The following is a 26,599-nucleotide window of genomic DNA, read 5'->3' as shown; positions in this document are numbered from 1 at the left end:
CTGCAGTGGAACAGCTCGGAATGAGACAGAGGACTGCAGTGGAACAGCTCGGAATGAGACAGAGGACTGCACCAGAACATAACCAAGTAGGCAGTGGACTGCAACAGGACACAGCTCAGTAGGAGACAGAGGACTGCACCAGAACACAGCTCATAAGGAGACAGAGGACTGCATCAGAACACAGCTCAGAAGGAGACAGAGGACTGCAGCAGAACACAGCTCAGAAGGAGACAGAGGACTGCAGCAGAACACAGCTCAGGAGGAGACAGAGGACCGCAGCAGAACACAGCTCAAAAGACTGAGTCCTACAGAACACTGCAGCCAGGAGAGGCCTGACATCCAATAATTCTTTAGGAATGGCAGCATTACTGACCAAAGGCTGGAACACTCACGTCTGGCATAAAACAGACTAAAGCAAGCACAGAGTGCAGCTGTTCCTGGAGGGGAGCAGACTTTGACCAACAGGCAAGGCGCCCACTACCAAAGATAATGCAGGTGTCAAGCCCTTAAAAAATGTCTACTTTCCTCCCTGGTGCCAGGGGGACAAACTACTGAACCAGGTAGCTAAAATCAGTGCAGCCCCTTCAGGAAGGCCCAAGAAGAAAGCACATCTCCAGGAAGTGAGGGCCCCTCTTTCTGCCCCCATTTTTGTCCCCCACAAAAAAACAGGGAGAAAATGGACTAATTGATAGCCATCCCAAAGCCTATGGGCTTGAAGCTCTAGCATATTTTTCAGAGGCAGCGATACTAGAGAGGCAGTTTAGCCCAGACTTGCATGTCCACAAGCATACAGGAAAGTCAGTGAAATATTAATTCCAAAACCCCAAAAGGTGAAGATTTCTACAAAGTTGAACAAGAGAAGCTGCAATCTAAAAAGAATTATTTGAACAGTCAGAGCAGGGCCTTAGCCTTGCCCTCCATTAGACTGACTGGGTAGAAGACTGCCCAGAAACCCTTGTGAAAAGCTGACAGCTGAGCATACAGGCCTCAGAAAAACAAAGGACATATTAAGATGACAGTAAACCCAAGTGGAAGGCTTCCTAGCAGTTTCAAAGTCCCAGTGACCAGCAGAAGGCTGGTGTGAATATGGGTATTAAACTGTGCTAAGCCCTAAGGAAGAACCAACCGTCAACCAAACAGAGAGACATTTCTTGTATCACCACAGCACTGGAAGTCCAAATTCATACTTTGTGCAGCCAGTGAAAGGCACCATGAATTGATTTAAGTTTCAGCCTTGAACTCTGTCAAGAGATTCAGAATTAGTGAGTGTATCCAGAAAAAATGGAAAGAAATACCCACAAGCCACAAAAGGGAGACCTTGGGTCGCCTCCCCCACCCACACAGACACACTCACGTCTGCTCCTGCAGCAGATGGAGAAAAGAAGAGCAAATCTCTGGAAAGCTCTAACTGTAGCTGAGAGGGAGCTGGAACTTGCTAAGGTTTGCCATTATCGCTTGCAACTAGGTAGACATCAAAACTACTAAACCTGATTTCCACCATATTTCTTTAACACTTGTTTTTCTGTGTTAAAAAAGGCAGATGCTCAGAAGAAATAAATGTTCAAAAATACCACAAGAAGGTGAAACAATACAAATTATTTGCCCTTCTTGTCTAATGCTAAATAGTACAATAAAAACAAAAGCCATACCACAGTCTTACCTTCCTTGTGGATCAAAAACATAATGAAGCATTTCTGACGCTCGTTCCTTAATTTTCTCACTATTTTTCTCTAGGGCAGGGATACCAGGCAAATGATGAGCCTGAAATAGAAAAAGAGGAACATTTATTTCATAACTGCAGCAACATGACTTCATTTTATCAATCTTAAGCACTCTACTTGCTTGGTCATATAAAGTGAAACAAACATGATAGTTATGTACTTATTGGAATATTGGATCTTCATTTTGCATGTCTTTCCACTTCAGCACATGGGACTGGTTATATTCAGGTGGCCCCGATCAGCAATCAGACTTCCTCCTCAGAGCTCAAGCTCTACCCCTGGCTTCCATAATGCATTGCTCCTCCCTCAACATTCCAAACCAAGTTTGCCCTTAACTTCCACAGGTAGGTAATCCCTAATAATTAGGATCCAAGATACCCTGGACTAATAAAAGACAGGAATGGATAGGCCCTGAAAGGTCTGCAAGGTCGGTCAGGATAACAATACTGGAGATTTGTTGGGGAGGCAGTTTATTGAAGTGGATAAACACAAACACTAAAGAGCCAATGTTATGTTAAGTATGCAACTGCAAGGTGGAACAGGGTCTTTAATGGAAGTGCTGAAGGAGGAAGGTATTATGGATTATCCAGTTTATCCACGTAGTACACAGGACACACTGAATCTACTCAAACATAAATAAAATAAATAGAAAGAAAATTCATACAATTAACCAGGATCTGATCATGTAAAATGAGAAGTCCATAAGATAATTTTCCCTCTCAGATTCTAAAAGCATGTAAAATGTCAGGTAGGACAGGCACACCATACAAAAAAATCAGCTATATATCTTGGGTGGTACTGTGACAGAATACTGGGTATGGTGGCTCTATGGAAGACCTTGATCCAATGATCACATTCAGCTAATTGTGTCTTTCAAAGGTATGCACTTATGCATCAAAGCCCATGTTACTGCAGCACAAATCTCATCTACAGATGAGAGATTCTGAAGTAGGCAGATGAAGTGGCCATTGAGCTGGTAGAATGTGCCTTTGGTTTGAAAAGAAGCAATTCTACTGGAAGACTTATATACAGAGGTTACAGTCTGACAACCACCTGGACAAGGTTACAATGGACACGTACTGTCCCACTATTACAGATGCAAAGGATATAAATAGCTGGTCATGTTTTCTTTGTTGCTTTTTTCATTGCAAATATAATTGTAATTGTTTATACCCATCAAAACAATTAAGGGTATATACTCCTCTATTAGCATAATGGGAAAAAACACAGAGTGGGGGATAGCCTGATTGATGTTCATGTCTGAATCTATCTTCGGCATAAATGAGGAATTAGTTCAAAGACAAACCCTATCTTTGTGAAAGATCAAGTAAGGGGGAAGGCAGGAAAGAGCGTGCAACTATGGCACTCTTTTCACTGATGTGACAGATACTTGGAATTGGGGCTTTGAAGAAAGTATTTCAGATTAGCTGACCTGACTGGTTTGTAGGGAGGTGTTAGCTTCTCCAAAACCAAGTTAAGATCCCAAGGTGGAATAGGCTCTTTAATGAAGGTGTTATAGAAGAAAGGTCTCTTATACGAAAGGCCTTACACACCTTATATGACATCAAGGACTGAAGATTGAATCTTTGGTAGAAACTGAATATTCCTGCCAGAGCTACCTTTTTTTTAAACAAGAAACATCTTTATTAAATAATCACTTATGACAAAGGCAATCATACCTTTATATAAATGAAAACAAACCATACTGACATAATCCCAGTTGCAAGCATTTTATATCACAAACCATACTGACACAATTTTAGTTGCAAACATTATACATCACTTATAATCTACCTAATCATTGTCAGTCATACATTAAAAAAAACTTATTCACATCCTGCCTTCTTTTAAACCTCATTCCCCACCTGTATGTATTGTTCTCACAGTTCTCATTTCCTATGTAATTTGCTCCTACCTTTTTCTAAAAATTCCAATTTAAGTCATTTTATCTCTGTTACTATATTCACTACTTCTACTACAGTTGGTTAAGACATCGATTTCCAGGCTTCCAAGATGGCTGCACATTGAGTAACAGCTTAATTCTGTCTCTCCCAGTGTGAAAACAGAAACTTAGCAGAGAAGCCAGTGGACCTGGATTTCTGAGTGAATTTCAGTAACTAAATAGTAAGTGCGCTGTCTGGATGCCAAGAAAAAAGAAAGATAGAGGACCTGAAGGAAAATCCGCTATATTTTAAAAAACACTGACTGGGAAAATACTGTAGCTGTTCAGCAAAAAGAAGTGCAAGCTGCAGACATGACTTCTAGCAACCTTGAGGAGAGTATAAAGCAATTGTATACAGACCTGATTTAAATAAATGAAACACTGATGGAGTATATAAAAGGCAGGAAAAAATGAAAGAAGTTTCAAACAGATACTCAGATGATATAATAAAACTACAAAACTCAGAGGGAAAAATGAAGAAAAGGTTAGTTGAATATGAGACTGCACAAGAAGAGAAGTTTCAAAAAAAAAACAATAGAATTAGAGGACAGAGCATGTAGAGAAAACCTGATATTTACTGCTGTACCTGAGAAGCTGGAAGGAAAAGACCATATTAATTTCATGAAAGCACACACAACAGAAATTATTAATTGAAAGGGCACATCATGTGTATGCTCCAAACCTGGCTATTAGAAAGCAACTTACACCTTTAATAGTAAAAATGCAATCTTACCAGCAGAAGGAGTTGATTCAAACAAAACTGTGGTAAAAGGATAAAGTACTAAAAGTGGGAGACAGCAGAGTATTTGTGCAGAATGATTACTCATTGTATACCAGGCAGACGAGTAGCACATATATTCCATTACTTAAAGAATGTTGAGAAACAGGAGTGAGATTCAAACTGCTGTACCCAGCTATCTTCAAAATATTTTTCCCTAGAGAAGCAAAAACATTTTTTTGATACACTACAATGCTAAGGAAGAAATAAAATTTTGTCCAACAAAAAGTGAGTTGTGAAACAGAAGGGGATTTTTCTTGTTCCTCTGGTAATAAAGACCGCAGAGTGACTCCTTTCCTAGTGTTTCAATGGAAAATGCTTGAGAGAGGGAAAAAGCACAGGAGTTGACTAGAAGAATCAAGAGTGCACTGGAGATGAAACAGAGACAAGGTTTGGGAGATGGAGATGAACAGGAATAGAACAAGAAAAATCAGGAAATATTGGACTTTCTTGGACTTTGTTAAACCTGTAGTGGACTCTAGAGCATATGCCCTACTTCATGTCATTAATATCTGGAGACTAAAATCAGTAACTTGGAAATTGACAAATGTGGGATTAGAAAGCAACAATTATATTTGTGAAACAGGACAGAACAAGGAAAATCTGGAAATTCTGGACTTGTTTGGACTTTGTTAAACATCTAGGGGACTCAAAATCATATACCCTACTTCATGTCATTAATGTTTGGAAAAATACTCAGGAGAAGGGAAGAGGAGGGAGAGAGTTAACTGTAAGTAAAACAATTTTTTTCTTAACAGAATTTAGGTGGTGCACAATTTTCTCTGCATGTTATAAAGTAACTTTTTTTTCAGTTATTTCTAAGTGTAATGTGGATACTAATGTAAAAAGGTGCTTCTGTTTATATTCTTTTTGTTTCTTTCTCCATTCTCTCTTCTTCCTTGTTCAGTTTTAAGAAATGTAGGCACTGCAATGTAAAACAAAAAGGGATCTGGTTTAAAGAGCATGACAAAAGAAAAAAATAGTGTGCTTTTTCTCATTCTTGCACAAGGAAATGACTGGGTTAAGGTCATTAGCTTTAAGTAATAACTTTTAATAAAAAGCAAGTAAATGAAGAAGAATATTAAATATTATAAAGTCTTTTTTCTAGTAAATAGTCCTGTATCTGGTTCTCATGTCACTAGCAGACAATCTGATGAAGAGAATGGTTTAGAGAAAATGTTTTCTGAAAGCATTCAACTGTTTTCCCAGCTGGGAGAGCTATAAAGATAAGGCAAATCCAGACAGCACTTAATAGAATCACAGGCTCTACCATACATCTTAGTACGGATAAGCTTTCTTTCTATTTAGCTTGAGTCTATGGGCTATCAGACTGGAACATTTGCTCCTATTTGGAGGGTAAAACTTCAATATTTAAAGATGCACATAGTTTTGTGTGTTATTATTAAGTTAGTAGGTTTTAGGGGGGATTCGGGTTCACTGCGTATTTTTACTTGAGGGTTCTCAATAAAAGAAAAAGATGTGACATAGGCTCAAATGGAGATGACAAGAAATGACTGTATAAAAGATTAACCTGCCAAACAGTGTATGCATGTAACACAAAAGCTGGAACTAGACATTTAACAAAAAAAGCTGTTATACATAAAAGATGTAAATAACCCCTCAGTAATATGAGTCTTTCTATAATGTCTTTAAAATGTAATTTTCTCATGAATAAATACAAATAAAGAAATAATAGTTAACTATATTAAAAATGTAGAGTGCAAATAGGTACGTTACAGGAGACACACTTGAAAATAACTAAACATGTGAATTTGATAAAGAAAGGTTTCCAGGATGGTTATTCCGTGGAATACCTGGGGCAAAAGGAAGAGAGGAGTACTGATATTAATTGCAAGAGGAGCTCTAATAGTAACAGAAAGGGAAAAAGACAATAATGGTAGATTTGTAGTACTAAGGGGCTACTGGCAACAGAGGAAGATTGTACTGGCATGTATTTATATCCCACTGAAAACTGCTATAATTGAGCTAAATCAGCTTTCAGTAAGGAATATTACTTATAGGTGGAGAAAGGAATTTGATTTGCAACAGTGAAGATGTGTCTGGGGGGGTCTAGAAAGGGAAACATAACAAAAGACGTTAGATTTTTAAAGACATTTATGAAAATATTTGGCATGGAAGATGTGAATTTAGTACAAAGAATTTGGAGTGAATTTACACATTTTCTCCAAGATGCAAAAACTGGGCTAGGCTAGACAGAATTTACATTTCACAGGAATATGTGCATATAATTGACGGTCTTGATAGGCACCCAGAAACTATTTCAGATCATGCGCCAGTAATAACTAAAATAAAAACACAAGGTAATGAAATAAAAATAAGACACACGTGCTTTCCCACCTATCTGTTGAAAAGAGAGGAATTTAAGGAATGGGTAGTGGAAATTATTCAGGAGCTATTAGAGAAAATAGAAACTTCTTCTGAAAATATAACTAGGGAGTGGGATAAAATTAAAGTGGAATTCAAAAATAGGGTGGAAATAAAAGAAAGGGAGACTTGGTTAAGATGTAACAAGAATTATTTAGAGTGACTGACAAAAGTTAAAGTATCGCAAAATAGGAGGAATCTCACAGAATAAGAAGAGGATCAACTGCAGAATGCTAGGCAGAAAAAAAGGGATTACCTCAATAACATGCACGAGTTTAGAAAGACTGACATTAAGCAACTGTTTTTTGATAATAACTCTAGAGCACAAAAACTTTTAGCATGACTCCTCCAACAAAAAGTAGAAGGGTTGTCGGCAAGCTTAGGGAGTTCATAACAAGGAAGATAACAAGGGATCCTGTAGAAGTACTAGAAATATTTCGGCAATTCTACAAAAATCTGTATAAAGAAATATGGAAATCAAGAAAAGTTACAAATGGAAATGTTTATGGGAGAATTAAATATGTCAAGGTTAGAAGGAGAGGTCACTCAACTACTAACAGGATAGGAGGAGATAAGATAAAAATGGTGATGTACAACCAAAGTCCCTAGGAATAGATGGTATTCATGTGGAACTTTGGAAGCTAGGAGGGAAAAAAATTATAAAGATCTGGATGGTTTTGTTTAACAGTATTTTAAGAGGAGGAGAACTGCCAACATCCTGTAATACCTAAAGATGGTAAAGATCCATCAGATACAGTTTCATACAGGCCCATTTCAATACTAAATCATGATTATAAAGTGTTTGTCTATAATGGATAAAAGAATGGCAAAATTACTGCCAAAATTGATATATATGGATCAGTGTGGTTTTGTGGAGGGGAGGCAAACACTTGACAACACAAACAGAACAGTGATGATCCATATGGAAGCAGAATGTAAAAAAATACCATTGTTGTTGGTGGGTCTTCATGCAGAGAAAGCATTTGGCAGAGTAAGCTGGGACTTTGAGCAGGGCAACAGAAGCATTTGCATTCTCTGATAAAACTATAAGGCTGATTAGGAGGGCATATGAAGATTATTATTATTCTCCTTAAAGGTCTGCATCCAAAATCCCAGTCTCTCCTTGTTTCTTGAACTTCCCTCTGTTTCATCATTATCCCTTTCCACTTTGAATTATAGGTTTGTGCTAGTGCTATGTATAGGAGCCTTAACTGTGTTGCTGTGAAATACCCCATTCAACTTGGGTAATCGCAATCCACCCGGTTCTATTGGAATAATAAGCTTATCCCACTTGACACTTGCCATCTTCTCCTCCCAGATAAAATCCTTCAGTTCTTTATTAATTGATATCCACAACTTTTCCTGTGGTTGATAAAAATATGCCTGACCAGTGTACAAGACTAAAAGGACTTAAAACATTTTAACTGCTTGTATCTTATTATCCATATCCATATACAGAGCTTCCAATTTCTCAGTTTTTGTATTATCTTTTTAGTCTCTTCCCACATATCCTTAACTGCCACACCAGAATCATTTTTAATATATACTCCTAAATACATTTCATCATGTCCTCATAAATATGGATATTGCTGAACCAATTCTTATGTGGGTGCATAATTTACTGCTAGTGCCTTTGTTTTAGCTTCATTAATTTTGTATCCCGATAAAATCACTGTAATGTTTTTTCCTGGTTTCATCAAATATAAAATAATATCATCTGCAAATAGAGACAGCTATTCTTGACTACCATACCAATTATATCCTTGAATTTTCACATCCTTTATTTTCTTTGCCAAAGGTATTAAATATTATGCAAATAAAAAAGGGGAAAGATGACAATTCTGCCTAGTTCCTCTGCTCAAGGAGAAATTATCAGAGAGGAATCCACCCAACTTCAATCCCTCTTATATCTTCCTAATTAACTTTGTAATTTTATCAGGGAATGCAAATGCTTCAGGACCATATTATATCATCAAAAGAACCATTCATCAAATGGCATTTTGTTGAACATGCCATTCGTCGAACTGTTCTTACTGAAATCACATTATGGTAGGGAATGGGAAATTTGCACTTTCCCCACTGTAGTGCGATATCGCAGTTGGTATATATAATTAGCAGTGAGCGTGGGGGGGTTTGATGAAATGCTGTTCATTTAAGTAATGGTTCGATGACATAATATACACCCAATGCTTCTATAGCCCTGCTCATAAAGTTCCAGCTTCCTCTGTCAAATGCTTTCTTTGCACCACCAACAATTGTGGTATTTTCTTACATTTTGATTCCCTCTGGATTGGATCATCAATGTTCTGTTAATGTTGTCAAATGTTTGCCTCCCCCTCCACAAAACCACACTGATCCAGCTCTATCAATTTTGGCATAGCTTTTGCCATTCTTTTAGCCATTATAGAAATAAACAGCTTCTAATCATAGTTTAGTATCAAACAGGCCTGTATAAAGCTAGATCTGATGGATCTTTACACTGTTTAGGTATTTTGCTTTCTTCCAAGATGCCCTTCTAGATATTTATAGTTTATTTTCTCTCCTAGCTTCCAAACTTCCACAGGAATACCATCTATTCCTGGTGACTTTCCTGTACATTGATTATACATCACCAGTTTTATCTAATCTCCTCCTATCCTGTTAGTAATTGAGCCTCATCCACCTCTAACCTTGGCATATTTAATTCTTCCATAAACATTTCGATTAGTATCCTTTCATGATTTTCATATTTCTCTGCTTTATACAGACTTCCATAGAATTTCTGAAATATTTCTAATACTTCTAGAGGATCTCTTATCTTCCTTGTTATAGGCTCCCTAAGCATGGTGACAGCTCTTTCTACTTTCTGTAGCCCGAGTTGCTGTGCTAAACTTTTCTGTGCTCTAGAGTTATCAAAACACAGTTGCTTAACAGCAATCTTTCTGAACTCATGTATGTTATTGAGGTAATCCCTTATTTTCTGTTTAGCATTCTGCAGTTGCTCCTCTTCTTATTTGAGATTCCCCTATTTTGCAATATTTTAATGTATCAGTCCCTCTAAATAATTATTGTTACTTCTTAACCATATCTCCCTTTTTTTATTTCCACCCAATTTTTAAACTCATCTTTAATTTTATCCCTCTCCCTAGCTATATTTTCAGAAGAAATTTCAATCTTCTCTAAAAGCTCTTGAATAATTTCCACTACCCATTCCTTAAATTCCTCTTTTTAAAACACAGGTAGGAAAGCACCAGTGTCTCATTTTTATTTCATTACCCTGTGTTTCTACTTGGTCATTACTGCCATATGATCGGCGATATTTACTGGATACTTATCAAGACTTTCAATTAAATGCACGTTTCTGTGAAATGTAAATTCTACTTAGCCTAGCCCAGTGTTGTATCTTGACAAATAATATGTAAATTTACTCCAATCCTAGTACTGAATTCACAGTAAATCAAATTCCAGTCCCCACCTATAAATAATATTCCTTGCTGAAAAATGATTATTTCTCCCAGAATTTTCTTAAGCTCCATTACTGCAGTTTTAGGTGGAATATAAATAAATGCCAGTGCAATCCTCCTCCCTTGCCAGTAGCCCCTTAGTATTACAATTCTACCATCATTATCTTTTTTATCCTTTTCTATCACTACTGGAGCTCCTTTTAAAATTAATATAAGTAGTCCTCTTTACCTTTGCCCCAGCTATTCTGTTGAAGAACCATCCTGAAAACCTTTCTTTATCAAATTCACATGTTCAGTTCTTTCCGGGTGTGCCTCCTGTAGTAGCTGTTTGCACTCTAAAGTTTTTAATATACTCCACTACTCTGTTTTTTTGTATTTATTTGTGAGACCACTGACATTTAATGACATTACAGAAAGCATTATCATATTAAAAGTTATTAATAACATTTTTTAATTATAACAGCTTTTTTAAAAATGTCTAGTTCCAGCTTTTGTGTTACATGCATACACTGTTTGGCATGTTGATCTTTTATACAGTTTTTTCTTGTCATATCCTTTTGAGCCTATGTCATATTGTACAAAAAGAATAGTTGTGTAAAATCTTACCATAACCACAGATGTCCTTCTCTTCCATGTTGCAGTATTCTAGTTGTGGGATTTTCTGCCCTCAGGTGACTCGTACGTCAGCTCCTATACAAAAGCTTCAGCTTGGCTGTTGCAGTGTGCGTGGGACATCACATGTAAGGCCATAAACCAGTGACGTCTTCATGCACAATCCTCAGAACTTGAAGGCCAGCAGGCAGAGAATAAGGCCCAGCAGGAGGAATGCCAGTGGTTTTCAGGTGTGTGACCTGGTGTCCTACTGTAGTATGGATAGGCCAGGTAAAGGAAAATGACTTGGAGGAACTGGTGAGTGGGAAGGAATACTGCAACATGGAAGAGAAGGACATCTATGGTTATGGTAAGATTTTACACAACTATTCTATGTCCTTATATTCCTATGTTGCAGTATTCTAGTTATGAGAGGATGGTGGTAGTTGAAGAGGATTCTACAAATCCCTGCAGGATTGCCCTGGTGAATCCTGTCCGAGCTCTGGAAACTTAGTCAGGTTTGTAATGTTTGGTGAAAATGTGGATAGTGGCCCATGTGGCTGCTTCTATAATGGATGCAGTGTCTAGACCATTCATGAAGGCCCTGGAGGCGGCCACAGCTCTAGTGGAATGGGCCTTTACTCCCACTGAAGGTTCCTTTCCATGGTGGAAGTAACAGAGGCAAATAGTTTTCCTGTTCCTGCATGCAATGGTTTGCAGGCAGCCTTGCCCAGGGCTCTGGGGTGAAAGGAGACAAAGAGCTGGTTAATTTTCCTAATGGTTTTGGTTTTGTCTAGATAGAACCTTACTTGCCTGTGCACATCCAAGGAGTGCAGAATCCTTTCTCCTTCATTAGTGGGGGAGGGAAAAAGTGTGTAGATGGATAGATTGGTTTAGATAGAAGTCATTGACCACTTTGGGCATAAAAGAGGGATTGCTTCACAGGGTTACTCTGTCTTTGTGTAAGATGGTGTAGGGGGACAGGCCATTAAGGCCAGCAACTCTGACACCCTTCCGGCTGAAGTGATAGCCACCAGAAGGACAATCTTCCATGTATACATCTGTAGGGAAGAGGACTCAGCCAGTTCAAAAGGATCCTGGGTTAGTTTCTCTAAGATGTAGTTAAGGTCACAGGGCAGAGGGGATATGTTTCTTTGGTGGTCTCATGTGTAAGACCCCTTTAAGAAAGAGCTTTACGTCGAGTCTGGCTAACAAGGGGGGGTCAAGGGGCAGGCAGGCTGATATAGCAGAAAGGTGTACTTTTACAGAAGAATAAGAGAATAATCAACTGACACATGTAAGACAACCAGGGGGACCTCAACAGAGCAAGGGTCCCTTCCCTTGTGCAGACACCATTTTGTAAATCTTTCCCAATTACCCAGGTAAGATTTTCTGGCGACAGGTTTCCTTGCCTCCCTTAGGAGAGAAAGCATGTCCTCTGAGTAGTGGTGTCTGAAGGGGATCAAAAGTTTATCACCCACAGAGTCAGGGATAACATCTGTAAGTGTGGGTGTAGGAGAGTTCCTTTGTCTTGTGTCAGTAGGTCTTCCTTGTAGGGTAACTTGAAATGATTGCTCATGGCTAGCTTGTGAAGTAGGGGGAACCAGTGTTGCCTTGGCCAGTAGGGAGTCACTAACAAGATTTTTGGTTTGTCCTTCTGTATTTTCAGGAGGACTTTCTGAATCAATGGGAATGGGGGGAAGGCATAAAGGAACTTCCCCTCCCAAGAGATGCTGAAAGCGTCCACTCTCCACGCTAGAAGGAAGTAGGTTTTTGAGCAGAAGGTCTGCAGTTGTCTGTTTTGAGGGGAGGTAAACAGGTCTATTTGTAGAGCACCCCACCAGTGGACTATGTCTAGGAAGACCTCCCTGTTCAGCATCCATTCGTGCTGAGGATAAGAAGTCCTGCTCAAGGGATCTGATTGGTGGTTGTCCTGTGAGGGGATGTAGGCTGCCTGCAGGACTAAGTTGTGGAGAGAGGCTAGGTCCCATATCAGCAGGGTTAGTCTGCATGGCTGATAGGCCTTTGTTCCTCCCAGTTTGTTGAGGTACCACATAACTGTGGTGTTGTTGGTCACTATCAGGAACACACCTGGAACAAGAAGGGGAGTAAAGGTTTTTAGAGCCAAGAAGACTGCTGTCATTTCCCTGATATTGATGTGCTAGAGAGGGATGCCACTTTTCTTGAATCCTGTAGGAAGCCAGAGTTGCTCCCCAACCTGAATCTGAGGCATCTGTATGCATTGTTTGGGTTGGGGTGGGGTTGTAGTGGGAGCCCCGGGTTTAGATGGACTTGCTGGATCCATCAGCTGATTTCTGTCTTTAGACAGGAAAGGAGGGGAATGACTTGCTCTAAGTGATGTAGGTGTTAGGATCAGATGCTTTTGAGGTACCACTGTAGCTTGCGTGTGTGCATTATTGCCAGTGGTAGCATGGGGATGGTAGCTGCCATTAAACCCAGGAGATGGAGAAATTGCCTTGCCATCACCTTCTGGGATAGTATGGTTTTCTGGAATTGGGAAGTCAGGGAAAGAACCTTGTCTTGTGGGAGAAAGGCCTTCATTTTGTCTGTTCTGATTCTGCAGCCTAGGAAACTCTTGTCCTGCCCTGGGATCAGGGAGGATTTTGGAAGGTTGATGGTGAATCCTAGATTCTGCAGAAGGGACATGGTGAAGTGTAGATGCCTTGAGATAGTATCTCTGGACTCTTCCATTATCAGGATGTCGTCCACATAAGGGTAAATCTGGATTCCCTGAGTTCTGCAGAAGGCAATTTCTGGGTCTAAGCACTTTGTAAAGACTTGGGGGGCATGGATAAACCAAAGGGGAGGGTAGTCAACTGGAAATGAGAGGAAGGTCAGAGGAAAGTACAGTTTTGTACCTACCATAAATGTAGATGTTCGAGTGCTAATACAGCTGCAGTCATAACAGATGGGTTTTCCTGCCATCAGGCGGGTCCTCGGTCGGCCGAATTCCAAAGTCTAGGTCCGGCGTCGGTTGTCGTCGCTTCCTCCCTGACGTCAGTGCGGCAGGGGTATAAAAGATCCAGCCGATGCCATTTTCTTCAGTTTTTCTTGCCCCAGATGTCAGGTGCCCCCAGAAGGAAGGCAATACATAAAATTATGTAATAATGCAATGCAATATAATCAGAAAACAGTAGTTGCAAGCAAATACACCATAAAAGAATACCCTAATCAGGTTGTATGAGGAGGTGTTAGCCGTTAGGCCTGTCCCAAGAGGGGAAGGAGGGAGGGACACCTGGACTGCAGCTGTATTAGCACCCGAACATCTACATTTATGGTAGGTACAAAACTGTACTATGTTCATCGTGCATACAGCTGCAGTCATAACAGATGGGTAGAATCCAAAAGCTAAAAAAAGGGGTAGTAGGCACTAGGTGGAACTAGGAGGAGCCAGGATGCCCTGCAAGACTGCAGTGGCAAAGCCTGCTCTAGATTTGGAGTATAATGGTAGGTGATAGTGCTTGGAGAAGGTATGTACGGAACTCCAAGTGGCTGCTTCCAAAATATCTTTGGTAGGAACCCCCCTGAGGAAAGCTGCAGAGGTAGCTGTGGCCCTTGTGGAGTGAGATCTGATGCCTGCAGGTACAGATTTACCATGAAAAGAGTAACAAAAGTGTATGCAGTGGGTTATCCACTTTGAGATTGTCTGTTTGGAAATAGGCTTCCCTTGAGCTCCTGCAGCATAGGACACAAAGAGTTGCTCTGATTTTCTGAAAGGCTTTGTTCTGTCCAAATAATAACGCAGCTGTCTGTGAATGTCCAAGGAATGTAGTAGTCTTTCCCCTTTGTTTTGAGGATTAGGGTAAAAAGTAGGTAAGTGGATAGCCTGATTCAAGGCTACCCTGGATACTACCTTTGGCATAAAGGATGGATTGGTTCGTAAGGTAACTCTGTCCTGATGGAAAATGATGAAAGGCTGCATAGCCATGAGGGCTTGTAGTTCCGAAACCCTGCAAGCTGAAGTGATTGCCAGGAGGAAGGCTGTTTTCCAAGACAAGTATTGCAGTTCTGTTGAAGCAGCTGGCTCAAAAGGAGGCAAGGTCAGTTTTTCTAGTAAGAAATTGAGGTCCCAAGCAGGTACTGGTTGTTTCCTTGGGGGTTTTATATTCTTAGCCCCTCTGAGGATTTGTCTTAAGAGGGGGTGAGAGTACAAAGGAGGATCGGTGTTGTATTCTGCAGAAATGACTGAGGCATAGATTTTGATGGAGGAGAATGAAAGTCCATTGCTTAGCATCTCAGCTAGGTACTATAATATTTGGGGTAAATTCAGTATTCCAGGATTCTGACCCTTTTTCTCATTCCAGGCACAAAACCGTTTCCATTTTGCAGAGTAGGCTTTTCTTGTAGAAGGTCTTCTGGCTTCCAAAATGACATCCTGCACCTCCTTGGAGAGTAGGGCCTGTTGTGAATTTAAGGAATCTTCCATGCGGCTAGATTGAGTGTTTTCAGCTGACTGTGAAGAGTTTTGAAGTTGTGCTGAGTCAGAAGAAGAGGCATTACAGGCAGGATCCATGGTGGGGAATGCGTCAGGCTTTTCAGGAGTGGGTACCAGTGTTGTCTTGGCCAGTCTGGAGCAATGAGAATCATCTTTGGTCTGTCTGCTCTGGTTTTTAATAGAACTTTGGGCAGCAGAGGGAGAGGTGGAAAGGCATAAACTGTCATTGTTGCCCAACTGAAGGAGAGCGCGTCCACTTTCCAGGCCTGTGGATGAAAGGTCCTTGAGCAGAATTTTGCCAATTGGTGATTTCTGTGGGAGGCAAAGAGATCTATGTCTGGCCTTCCCCATGCTTGAGTTATCTTTGTGAAAACTTGAGAATGCAACTTCCGTTCGTGTGGATCTGTCATATTTCTGCTTAGGTTGTCTGCCAGTGTGTTTTCCTTGCCTGGCAGGTACTGTGCTTGAAGTTCGATTTGTAATTCCAGAGCCATGTTCCAAAGAGACATGGCTTGCCTGCATAGGGGGTATGAATGGGTACCTCCCTGTTTGTTTATGTACCACGTTACTGTGGTGTTGTCCGTCCTTATCAATAGCTGGCCTGGATGCAGTAGGTCTTTGAAAGCTATAATAGCATTTATAACTGCTAGAATTTCCTTCTGACTGATGTGTAGGTGCTTTTCTTTTGGGGACCATTTGCCCTGAATGCACCGATCTGTCATGTGCGCCCCCCAGGCGTAGTCCGAGGCGTCTGTTGTGATGATTTGATTTGCTTGAGGCTTGCAGAATGGGAGACCTATGTTTCTTTGACATGCTTGAGCCCACCACAGAAATTCATTTTGAAGACATGGAATTAGTGGTATTATTGTTTCCAAACTGTGGCTGTGTTGAGACCATAGGTTGTTTAGGTACCATTGAAGTTTCTTCATATGCAGCTTTGCACATGGGATTAGTAAGATGCAAGATGCCATGAATCCCAGAGGCTGCAGGATTTTCCTTGCAGTCAGCCTGGTGAAAGTTGCCAGTTTTCTGAAGTATTGAGTTAGTTGCCCTTGTTTCTCTGGCGTGAGGTAGGCCATCTGGGTGTTTGTATCCAAGCTGGCACCCAGGAAAATTATTGTTTGAGAGGGTATTAGCCTTGATTTCTTTTTGTTGACTGTGTATCCCAGAGAGTTCAACAACATTATTACAAACGCCAGATGTTTCATAAGTATGTGCTTGCTGTCTGCTTGGATCAGGCAGTCGTCCAGATATGGGTATATTTGTATCCCTTGAAGTCTGCAGTAGGCGATTACTGATGCCAGGCATTTCGTGAACACTCTGGGCACAGTAGATAAGCCAAAGGGCAATGCAGAGAATTGATAATGGGTTGAACCTGCAAGAAATCTGAGGTATCTTCTGCAATCTTGTCTGATTGGGACATGCAGGTATGCCTCCTTGAGGTCCAATGTTACCAGCCAAGACTCCTTGCCCAGCATGGGAAGAAGCGGCTGTAATGTGAGCATCTTGAATTTTGGCACAAGTAAAAATGTGTTTAGGATGGATAGGTCCAAAATAGGTCTCCAATCTTTTCCCTTCCTTGGTACCAGGAATAGTCTGGAATAAAAACCTTGACCCTGTTCTTGTACAGGTACCTTTTGAATAGCTTTCATGTCCATGAGATCTGAAATTTGTTTTTGTGCCTCTGCCTTTGATTGTGTGGCAGGTTTGGCATGCCTCTCATTTTTGGAAGGGTGTGAAAGTGAAATCTGTAGCCTCTGTCTATAATGTCCAGGATCCATTTGTCTTTTGTGACAATATGCCAATTTTTCGAAAATAATGCCAGTTTTCCGCCTAAAGGTGCTGCCATTTGAGCCTTGCTTGGCATGCAAAGGGGAAAGTCATTGGTTCTGCTTTCTGAATGGCTGTGAACTATCCTCACCACCACTTTGTGTGGGTGCTTGCCATTGTCTGCCTCTGAATGATCCTTGAGATTGCCCTCTGCCCCTCGGGCACCTGTATCTACCTCTTTGGGGCCTGTCGGTGGCTGGAAAGGACCAATTTTTGGAAGGCCAATTTCTACTGAAACGTGGAGGTTGTACCTGTAGGAAATCTTTTACTGTTTGCATTGATTTTGCCTGTTCCTCCATTTTCTTTAATACCTCCTCAGCTTTAACACCAAACAATACATCTTTTTGCAGAGGGGCATCTAGTAATTTAGCTTTGACATGATCTGGTAAGGTTTGCTCTTTGACTCAGGCATGTCTACGTATGACTGATCCTGTAACAGCAGCTCTACATGAGACCTCTAAAGCATCAAAACCACATTGCAAGGTATGTTTACCCACTTGTTCTGCACTATGTATCAAATCCTGCAACTCCTTCAAGTCTGGTTGTTCAGGTTGTGACATTTTGTTTCTCAACTGTGATAACAGAAATTGTTGGTACTTTAACATATGGAACTGACAGTTTAATGCCCTCATGGTTAAGGTGGCCGAGGTGTAAACCTTTTTCCCCCACCTCTCTAAAGCTCTGGAATCTCTCCCTGAAGGTAATGGATTTTTAGCAGTGGAGGCCTTAATTCCCTTGGGACCCTGTGATATAGTTTCTGGGTCAGCCGCATGGCTTTTGTATAGGAATTGGTGTGAGTCAGGAACCCGGTAATACCTGTCAGGCTTGACTGGAGCCGGAGGTAAAGAATCTGGGTTAAGGCAGGCCTCCGAATACACGTCATCTAGAATGTCTAAGACAGAAGGTATAGCCAGAGGCCTGTGCTGAGGGAGCAAGAGGAAATCCCTAAGCCTTTTCTTGGAGTCTGAGTACTCTTGGCCTTCCCAGTGGAAGTGTTCCCTCAAGGTATGTAAGGTTTCCCCAAAAGAGTAATCCTCAGGGGGGGGAGACAGAGGGAATGGACTCCTCTGCATCAGAATCCTCAAAAGGGGAGTAAGATGTTCCTGGTCTTCAGAATGTTCTGAAATAATGGAGGCCTGGTCCGAGGAGGGGGATTCTTCCTCCACTCTGGGTCTTTTGTTCTGGGGGGTTGAGAACCCCTAATAAGAGTAATCAAATCCTCAGCCATTTTGAGCATCTGCTTTTTAGGCATGGGGCCTTGAGAAGGGCCCTGTGGAGCTTGTCTTTTAGTATGCATGGCTGATTTAGACTTAGTGAAAGCCTTGATGGAAAAAGAAGAGGAAGGCCTGTAGACACCTTGAGAGGTGGCAGGTCTATCTAAACTCTGAGTTTCACCGCCAATAGTGGCTTCAGTATCTGTAGTCGGGGTGTGGGCCGAAGAGCCTGCGACCTCGGGCACAAAAGACACTACCAATGAAGTGTTGTTGGTAGTTAGGGGCTGCGTAGGCACCTCACAGAGAACCGGACCACCTGTAGTCTGCTTTGGCATGGTGTCGGTAGAAGTCGCGGACCTCGTATGTCGGTCCTTATCTTTGCGTCTTTTACTCAAAACTGGAGTATCCGACGACATAATGTAATTAAATTTTTTGCCAAAATCATGTTGGGCGAACTCCACCCGATGCTTAATAGTGTGTCTGTTGAATGTAGCACAAAAACGACAGGCCGAGACGTCATGGTCTGGGCCTAGTCAAGGAATGCAGAGGGAATGAAAATCCTTATGCGGTATTTGCTTCCCACAAAAAATGCAATTATTAACTTTGTCTGACATCGGTCTGAGGCAAGAAAAGTTTCCCCAACGGGGTACTTAGCTTTCAAGAAGACTTTGGTTGAAAAATATTCGTAATCTCAGGAGCTGGTCGACCGGCACTTGCGAATTGCTTCTGCTTCGGGCACCGCGTGGCAAGAAAGACTGAAGAAAATGGCGTCGGCTGGATCTTTTATACCCCTGCCGCACTGACGTCAGGGAGGAAGCGACGACAACTGACGCCGGACCTAGACTTTGGAATTCGGCCAACCGAGGACCCGCCTGATGGCAGGAAAACCCATCTGTTATGACTGCAGCTGTATGCACGATGAACATCGCAGGCATTGTCTGTGGGAAGTCCTGATGGGTATGTGTAGGTAGGCCTCCTTTAGGTTCAGGGTGGCCATGAAAGCTTTGGCTGGAATTAGAGGCAGCAGGGTGGGGAGAGAAAGCATTTTGAAAGAGGGTACCTGAAGGTGAAGATTTAGCTAGGACAGGTCCAAGATGGGCCCATCTTTTTTGGGGACCAGGAAGAGACGGGAGTAGAAACCCTTTCCTTCTTGTCCTGAGGGGACAAGTTCTATGGTGCCTAGCTTTAGAAGGTCTGCCAGAACTTATGGTATGAGATGGGCCTGGTTTTCTGGGGGGGGGGGTGGAATGCCTTTCCTGGGGGGGGGGATTCCAGGATAGGAAGTACCCTTTTTGGATAATGTTTAAGACCCATTGGTCTGTGGTGATATATTGCCAAAGGGGAAGACAGTGGGAAAGGCTTGCCAAGAGCTGTAGGTGGGCAAGGCAGTCACGCATTACTGGAGCTTCCTTTGTCCTGAAAGGGTTGATGAGGTGCAGCAGAAGGTCTGAATGTGGTGGGTCTTCTACCCCCTCTTCTAGATCTGGAAGAGGAGGCAGAAGTCTAAGGATTAAACCTCGCAAAGGTTGCTTTCGCAGGGTAGTTCCTATAATACTTGGGAATAGAGGACACCAGAAGATGCTTGACGTCCTGTAGTTCTTTACTTTTTTTCCTGCAGATTCTTAAAGAGGTCTGCAGATTGTTTACCAAAAAGGACACTGTGGTCCAGTGGGGCGTCCAAGATCTTGGACTTCAAATCCGCTGGTAGGTTCTGAAGTCTTAGCCATGAATACCTCCTAAGGACAGAAGCCGATGTTGCAGATATGGCAGATGCTTCTGCAGCATTGTAGCTGCATCTGATAGAATGCCTGACTACCTGTTGGGCCAAGGACAGCTTGGAGGTAATGTCAGTCTTAATGGGACTGTCAGGCAAAGATGCCAGCATGGCGGAGGCTTGAGAAACCAAGTCTAGAGCGTACTTAGTTATGTGGGTCTAATAATTTATGGCTCTGAAAGCCAAAGTGGAAGATGTGTATACCTTCTTTCCCATTCTATCCATATACTTGCTATCTTTATCTGTGGGTAGGAGGGAGGCAGAAGGCAGCAATCTAGAGTGCTTATCTGCAGTGGTGGCAATCAAAGCTGGGTCCACCAAGGGTGGTTTAACCAGGAATTTCTGGTTCTCTGGTACTTTATATAAGTGGTCCGGGCACTTAGGGGCTGGAGGCTGGGAGTCAGGAGCCTTAGAAGCTGAGTTGAAGGCATCCAAGTAAGTAGGTAGAACTGGAGCAACCACCGAAGGGGAGGGTGATTCTACTTGCAGAAGCTCAAAGTACCTTTTTTGGGTGTCAGTCATTTGGGACGTATCCTATTTAAAGTAATCCTTCATCTTGGTGATGGTCTCACCAAATGTAATATCCTTAGGAGGAGAATCCTCTTCCATAGATTCCTCATCAGGAGAGTAATATTCCTGGGGGGAAGCAATCTAGGATGCATATGAAATGGAATCCTTTGAGGAAGAGACGGAAGAATCATGCTCTTCCTCCCTGACTTGAGAGGTCATGAGTGGGAGGGAAGAGGCAGAAGCAGGCCTAGGGCTCAATAGAGGCAGAGTGGAGGGGGCTGAGGCTGAAGGTCTGAGGGTCATACAGGCTTGCATGAGAAAAAAGGTGAAGGCCTGCCAGTCTGGTATGGCTTCTGTAGAAGAGGAGGTATGCTTAGTTTTCTGCTTCTTTTTGGCCGGGTGGAAGTAGGGAGTGGCCAAGGCGTCGGTTTGGAAATCAACACATCCGAAGGCTGGATCCTGGTCAGAGGTATGACCGAAACTGGTTCCCCCTCAACATCGACAATAGTCGCTGTCTAGATAAGCTCCGAGGACGTGCTGGTCGTCGGCTGTGCAACAGCTTCCTCAAGGGACATCGTTGCAGTTGATGGATCCGCCAAGCTCACCTCAACCCCTAGATCGGCAGTTGGCGGGGCATCAGGAAGCAGAGCAGCAGGCGAGGAATGCCTAGGAATCTTGGCCTTCTTGCGTAGAGGTTCGGGTGCATCCTCCCATACAGGATCCATTCTAAGGGCTAACTGCTTAAGGCGTTGGTTTTCAAGGTTGAGTTTTAAAGTGGCCCAGATGGCTGCGAAGGCCTTCCGCACAAAAGACTGACAAATTGCACCGGAGGAGTGTTTGTGTTCCCGGCCTAAGCAAAAAAAACACACCTATCATGGGCATCTTTATGGATATCTGGCACCTGCATTGGCACTTTCCCTTTTTACTTGACATCAGCTAAAGGCTACAACAACGAAGCTTAAGCAATAACAATCGGCAAAATAAGAAAAACAGAAACCCAATGGGTTACTTATCTTTAAGATGCGATGTCTGTGAAGAAGCGATGGTACGACGCAAAGGTCTGCGGCTGAAAAGTTCTGAGGATTGTACATGCAGATGTCACATTTAAGGCCCCTGGTTTATGGCCTTACATGTGACTTCCAACACACACTGCAAAAGCCAAGCAGAAGCTTTTGTATAGGAGCCGACGTACGAGTCGCCTGAGGGCAGAAAATCTAACAACTAGAATACTGCAACATAGGAATAGAAGGACATTGTTTTTTTTTATTGAAAGCCCTCAAAACAAAACAAAAATAAAAAAAAAACACACACACACTACTCCCTAAACTTACTAACTTAACACACAAGTATGTACATACTCAAATATTGAAGTTTTACTCTCCTAATAGGAACAAATATTCCAAACTGACAGCCACAATCATAAAGTTGAATTAACTTAAAAGAAAGGTTATCCATGCCAAGATGCATGGTGCTAAGTGTTGTCTGGTTTTGCCTTATTTTTATAGCTCTCTCAGCTAGGTAAACACTTGAATGCTTTCAGAGAACTTTATTTCCTAGCCATTTCCCTTTATCAGATTGTCTACTGGAAACATGATAACCAGATACAAAATAACTACTATACATATGTTACTTGCTTTCTCTTAACACTTGTTAGTAGATCAAGATAAGGGTCTTAATCCAGTCATGCCCCTATGCAAGAATAAGGAAAAGCACACTCATTTTTCATCTGTCATGCTCTTATAACCAGACTTTTTTTTACATTTGCAGTGCCTACATTTTGTAAAACTGAACAGGGAGAAAAGGAGAATGGAGAAAGAAAAAAAAAACAGGAGCACCTTTTTATATTAGTATCCCCATTACACTTAAAATAACTGAGAAAGCTTTAATTTATAGCATGCAAAGAAAATCAAGCACTATAAAAATAGTGTCATGAAGAAAAAATTTTTACCTACTTTTACTTACCTCCTCTTTCCCCTCTCCTAACTATTTTTCTGAACATTAATGACATGAAATAGGGCATGTGCTTTAGAGTCACCTACAAGTTTGACAAAGTCCAAAAAAGTTCAATATTTCAAGATCTTCTTGTTCTGTTTAACAAATGTAATTGTTGCTTTGTAATCTCACATTTATCAATTTCCACGTTATTGGTTTTATTCCTGTTCATCTCTCTCTCCCAAATCCCGTCTCCATTTCATTTCCAGCGTACTCTCAGTTCTTCTAGTAAACTCTTGCGCTTTTTTCCCTCTCAAACATTTTCTGTTGAAGTGCTGGAAAAGGTTTCACTGGCACAGACTCTCTGTGGTCTTTATTACCAGAAGAACAAGAAGCAGACTCTCCATCTGTTTCACAGCTCACTTTTTGTTGGACAAACTTTTGTATTTCTTCCTTAGTATGTACTTCATCAAAAATTATTTTGTCTCTCCAGGGAAGAATATTTGATAAGATAGCTGGGGTACAGCAGTTTGAATCTCGCGCTTGCCTCTCGACATTCCCTGAATAGTAGTATAAATGTATTCCTTTTCTGCCTTGGTGGCACAGCACGAAGCATCAGAGACTATCCATGTGCAACTAACAGTGGGTAAAACTGCCTTCCAGTTTATAGCCTGATACAGACCACCCTCCCAAACCCAGGAACCCCACTCGGCCTTCCTGAGAACACTGGAAAATATGAAGGTCTCTCCAAACACCATTATATTGGGCAACTTCAACTACCCAAACATAGACTGGGAGCATTACTCTAGCTCCAACACCCTAGCCCAAAGGTTCCTAGAATTTATAAACTCAAATGCTATGGGACAACTTGTTACCACTCCCACAAGAGGGGAAAACATACTGGACCTGATCATCACCAACATGGGGACTCTATGCTCCAGACCAGAAGTGTATCCCTCACTGGTAAGATCAGACCATAAACTAATCTCACTGGATATTCACATCCCGACTCCACCCCCTGCCCTGAAAACCACAGTGAAAAACTTCTCTAAAGCAAATTTCACACTCCTCAAAACCGAGGTGGAATCCTTCAAAGTCCCCGGGCCTGTGGAAAATACGGCCCAGACTGCAGAATCCTTTATAAACGCATACTATGAACACCTTCAGGAATGCATGGATCATGCAATCCCAAATAAAACCAAGACCCAATCCTCCAAAGGCAGACGTCTTGTCTGGTGGACCCCAGCCATAAACAAACTATACAATAGAAGGAGGAAGCTACTACATGATAGAGCAAAATCCCAAAAAGGGAAGGCATCTCTGATCAGTATTAGCAAAAAACTACGGGCACTCATAAAATTGTCTAAGGCCAGCTTCGAGAGAAAAATTGCACAGGACACTAAGGATTATCACAAGGCTTTCTTTAGTTATGTTAGGAACCTGGGTGGGAATTCCCAGATATGCTCAGAATTAGTCCAAAATGACAAAAAATACACCGAATCCACAGACATTGCCAACATCCTAGCTGACAGGTTCAGCGCAAACTCCCCCCCCTCCCCACCAAAAGGGCAAATATTTATCCCAGCAGAGTGCTGCCCCCCTGACATCTCAGATGCTCAGGTAAGAGCTGCTCTCTCCAAAGCAAAAAACAGCATCAATGGGACCAGACGGTGTCCCAGGCTGCATCCTACATGAACTCCAAGAAGAGCTAAACCCAAACATAAAACTACTGTTCAATCTCAGCCTTACTACAGGATATGTACCCAAAGAGTGGCGTACAGCAACAGTGGTCCCTCTCCACAAAGGTGGTGCCTCAACGGATCCTGGAAACTATCACCCCATAAGCCTGACTAGCTTGGTCTGCAAAGCTATGGAAAGGATCATCATGGACCTCATAAATAAAGATATTGGGGACCTACAGACACTGGATCCTACCCAGTTTGGCTTTGTTAAGGGCAGATCCTGCCTCTTAAACCTGGTTGATTTCTTTGAAACAGTCACCAAGGCCACCAAGGTGGTCCACACAGCCTACCTGGACCTCACAAAAGCCTTCGATACAATACCCCACTCGGGCATTATAGATAAGCTCACCAGCTTAAATATAAACCCCTGTGTCACTAGATGGGTTGCAAACTGGCTCAAGGAAAGAACCCACATGGTTAGAATTGCTGGAGCCATGTCAGACTCCAAACCAGTTACAAGTGGCGTCCCACAAGGCTCAGTCCTCGGACCTCTCTTGTTCGGTATATATTTCTCGGAGGTACAGGCCAACACGGAAGGACTGTGGCTGACTAAGTTCGCAGATGACTGCAAACTGGGTGCCATAATCGACTCTCCAGCCGACACAAGCATCCTCCAAAAGGGCCTCATAGAAACAGACAACTGGTGCCAGAGCCATGGCCTCAAGCTAAACGCCAAAAAGTGTATAGTCATCCCCTTTGGCAAAAACAAAGTGCCCACAAATTACCACATAGGTGGTAATCCATTAAGTACAGAAGAAGTAATTAGGGACCTGGGGACCCAAGCTGATAGCAATCTCTCATTAGACAACCACGTGGCCAAAGTGGTTAGAAAAACATTTTATATAGCCCACCTAATCATGAAGGGATTCACATCTAGATCAGGGGAGGTCATCATGCCTCTTTACTCATCCCTCATCAGGCCCATAAATGAGTACAATGCCCCTTTTGGGATGTACCTTACCAGACACCTGCAGCAACTGGAAAGACCCCAAAAGTACCTCACCAAGAGGATCATAGGGCTCAAACAGATGCCATATGCTGCCCGGTTAAAGAAACTCCAGCTCTACTCAGTGGCATACCGCCTGCTCAGAGGTGATCTGTGCCTGACGTATAAAGCCATGTCCAACCCGGAATTAATGGACATGCTGCACCTCAGAAAATCCAAATCCCATCGAGCTACATGCTCGAGAGACTTGAACCTCAGCACTGAAATAAATAGGACATGCTGGAGGGACAGATTCATAACCCAGAGGCTCCCTTCACTCTGGAATAAAATCCCAGTCCAGGTTAGGCAGAGTCCCTCATTGACTCTCTTCAAGAGGAATCTTGATGAGTGGATGGGAGATCGTAGGTTTACCCCGGGTATCACTTCTGTGTCACTGTTAGACAGAGGCGCAGTATACTAACCTCGAAAAAGGGCATAGCAAAATTTATTTAAAATGGGTGGCGAAAGCGAAACACACTCTGGCTAGGCTTATAAATGCCCTAGGGCAGATAGCCTAGTATGAACCTATGAACATATACAAGGAGTAATCATTCTCTACAAACTCTCTGCTGTCTCCCACTTTTAGTACTTTTTCCTTCTGTCACTGTTATGTTAGAATTGACTCATTCTGCTGGTAGGATTGCATCTTTACTATTAAATGTCTAGGTTGCATTCATGTAACCAGGTATGGTGCATACACAGGATGTGCCCTTTCAATTAATAATTCCTGCTGTGGAATACCAGTCCAGTTGTTTATCTGTGCTTTCATAAAATTAATACAATCTGTTCCTTCCATATTCTCTGGTTCAGCAGAAAATCTTGTTTTTTTTCCTATGTTCTCTGTCCTCTAACTCTATTATTTTTTTAATCATCTTACTGTGCAGTCTCATATTCAGCCAGCCTTTTCTTCATTTTGACTTCTGATTTTTGCAGTTTCATCATTTGATCTAAATATCTGTTTAAAACTTCTTCCATTTTTTCCAACCTTTTGTTGTTTGAGTTGCTATACTCCATCAGTGTTTCATTTATTTTAATCAGGTCTGTGTGCCATTGTCTTGTCTTTCTACTAGGTTACTGGAAGTCATGTCTGGAGCTTGCACTGCTTTTTGCTGAACAGCTGCAGTACTTTTCCCAGTCAGTGTTTTTTTCCTCACCTTTTGGAGCTGGTTTCCCTTCAGGTCCTGTGTACATATTTCTTTTTTCCTGGCATCCAGGAACTGCACTTACTAGCCAGCTTCTGAAATTTACCCAAAAGTATAAATCCACTGGCTTTCTCTGCTACATTTCTGTTTTCAC

The 26,599-nt window shown here is 41.9% G+C and overlaps 1 protein-coding gene across 2 annotated transcripts in view; it reads right to left on the bottom strand.

The window, feature by feature from the left end:
* The window catches only part of ACP6 (acid phosphatase 6, lysophosphatidic), a 725,976-nt gene that overhangs the window by 218,913 nt on the left and 480,464 nt on the right, over positions 1–26,599 (bottom strand). For both annotated transcript variants that reach the window (XM_044072107.1, XM_044072108.1), the window contains exon 7: positions 1,661–1,761. In XM_044072107.1, coding sequence (XP_043928042.1) covers positions 1,661–1,761 — 101 coding nt within the window. The remainder of the gene's footprint in view (positions 1–1,660; positions 1,762–26,599) is intronic.

The sequence above is a fragment of the Protopterus annectens genome, chromosome 5.part0 (genome assembly GCF_019279795.1).
Source record: "Protopterus annectens isolate FY-2018-M chromosome 5.part0, PAN1.0, whole genome shotgun sequence".
NCBI classification, from domain to species: domain Eukaryota; kingdom Metazoa; phylum Chordata; order Ceratodontiformes; family Protopteridae; genus Protopterus; species Protopterus annectens.
This window is presented reverse-complemented; position numbering and strand designations above follow the sequence as displayed.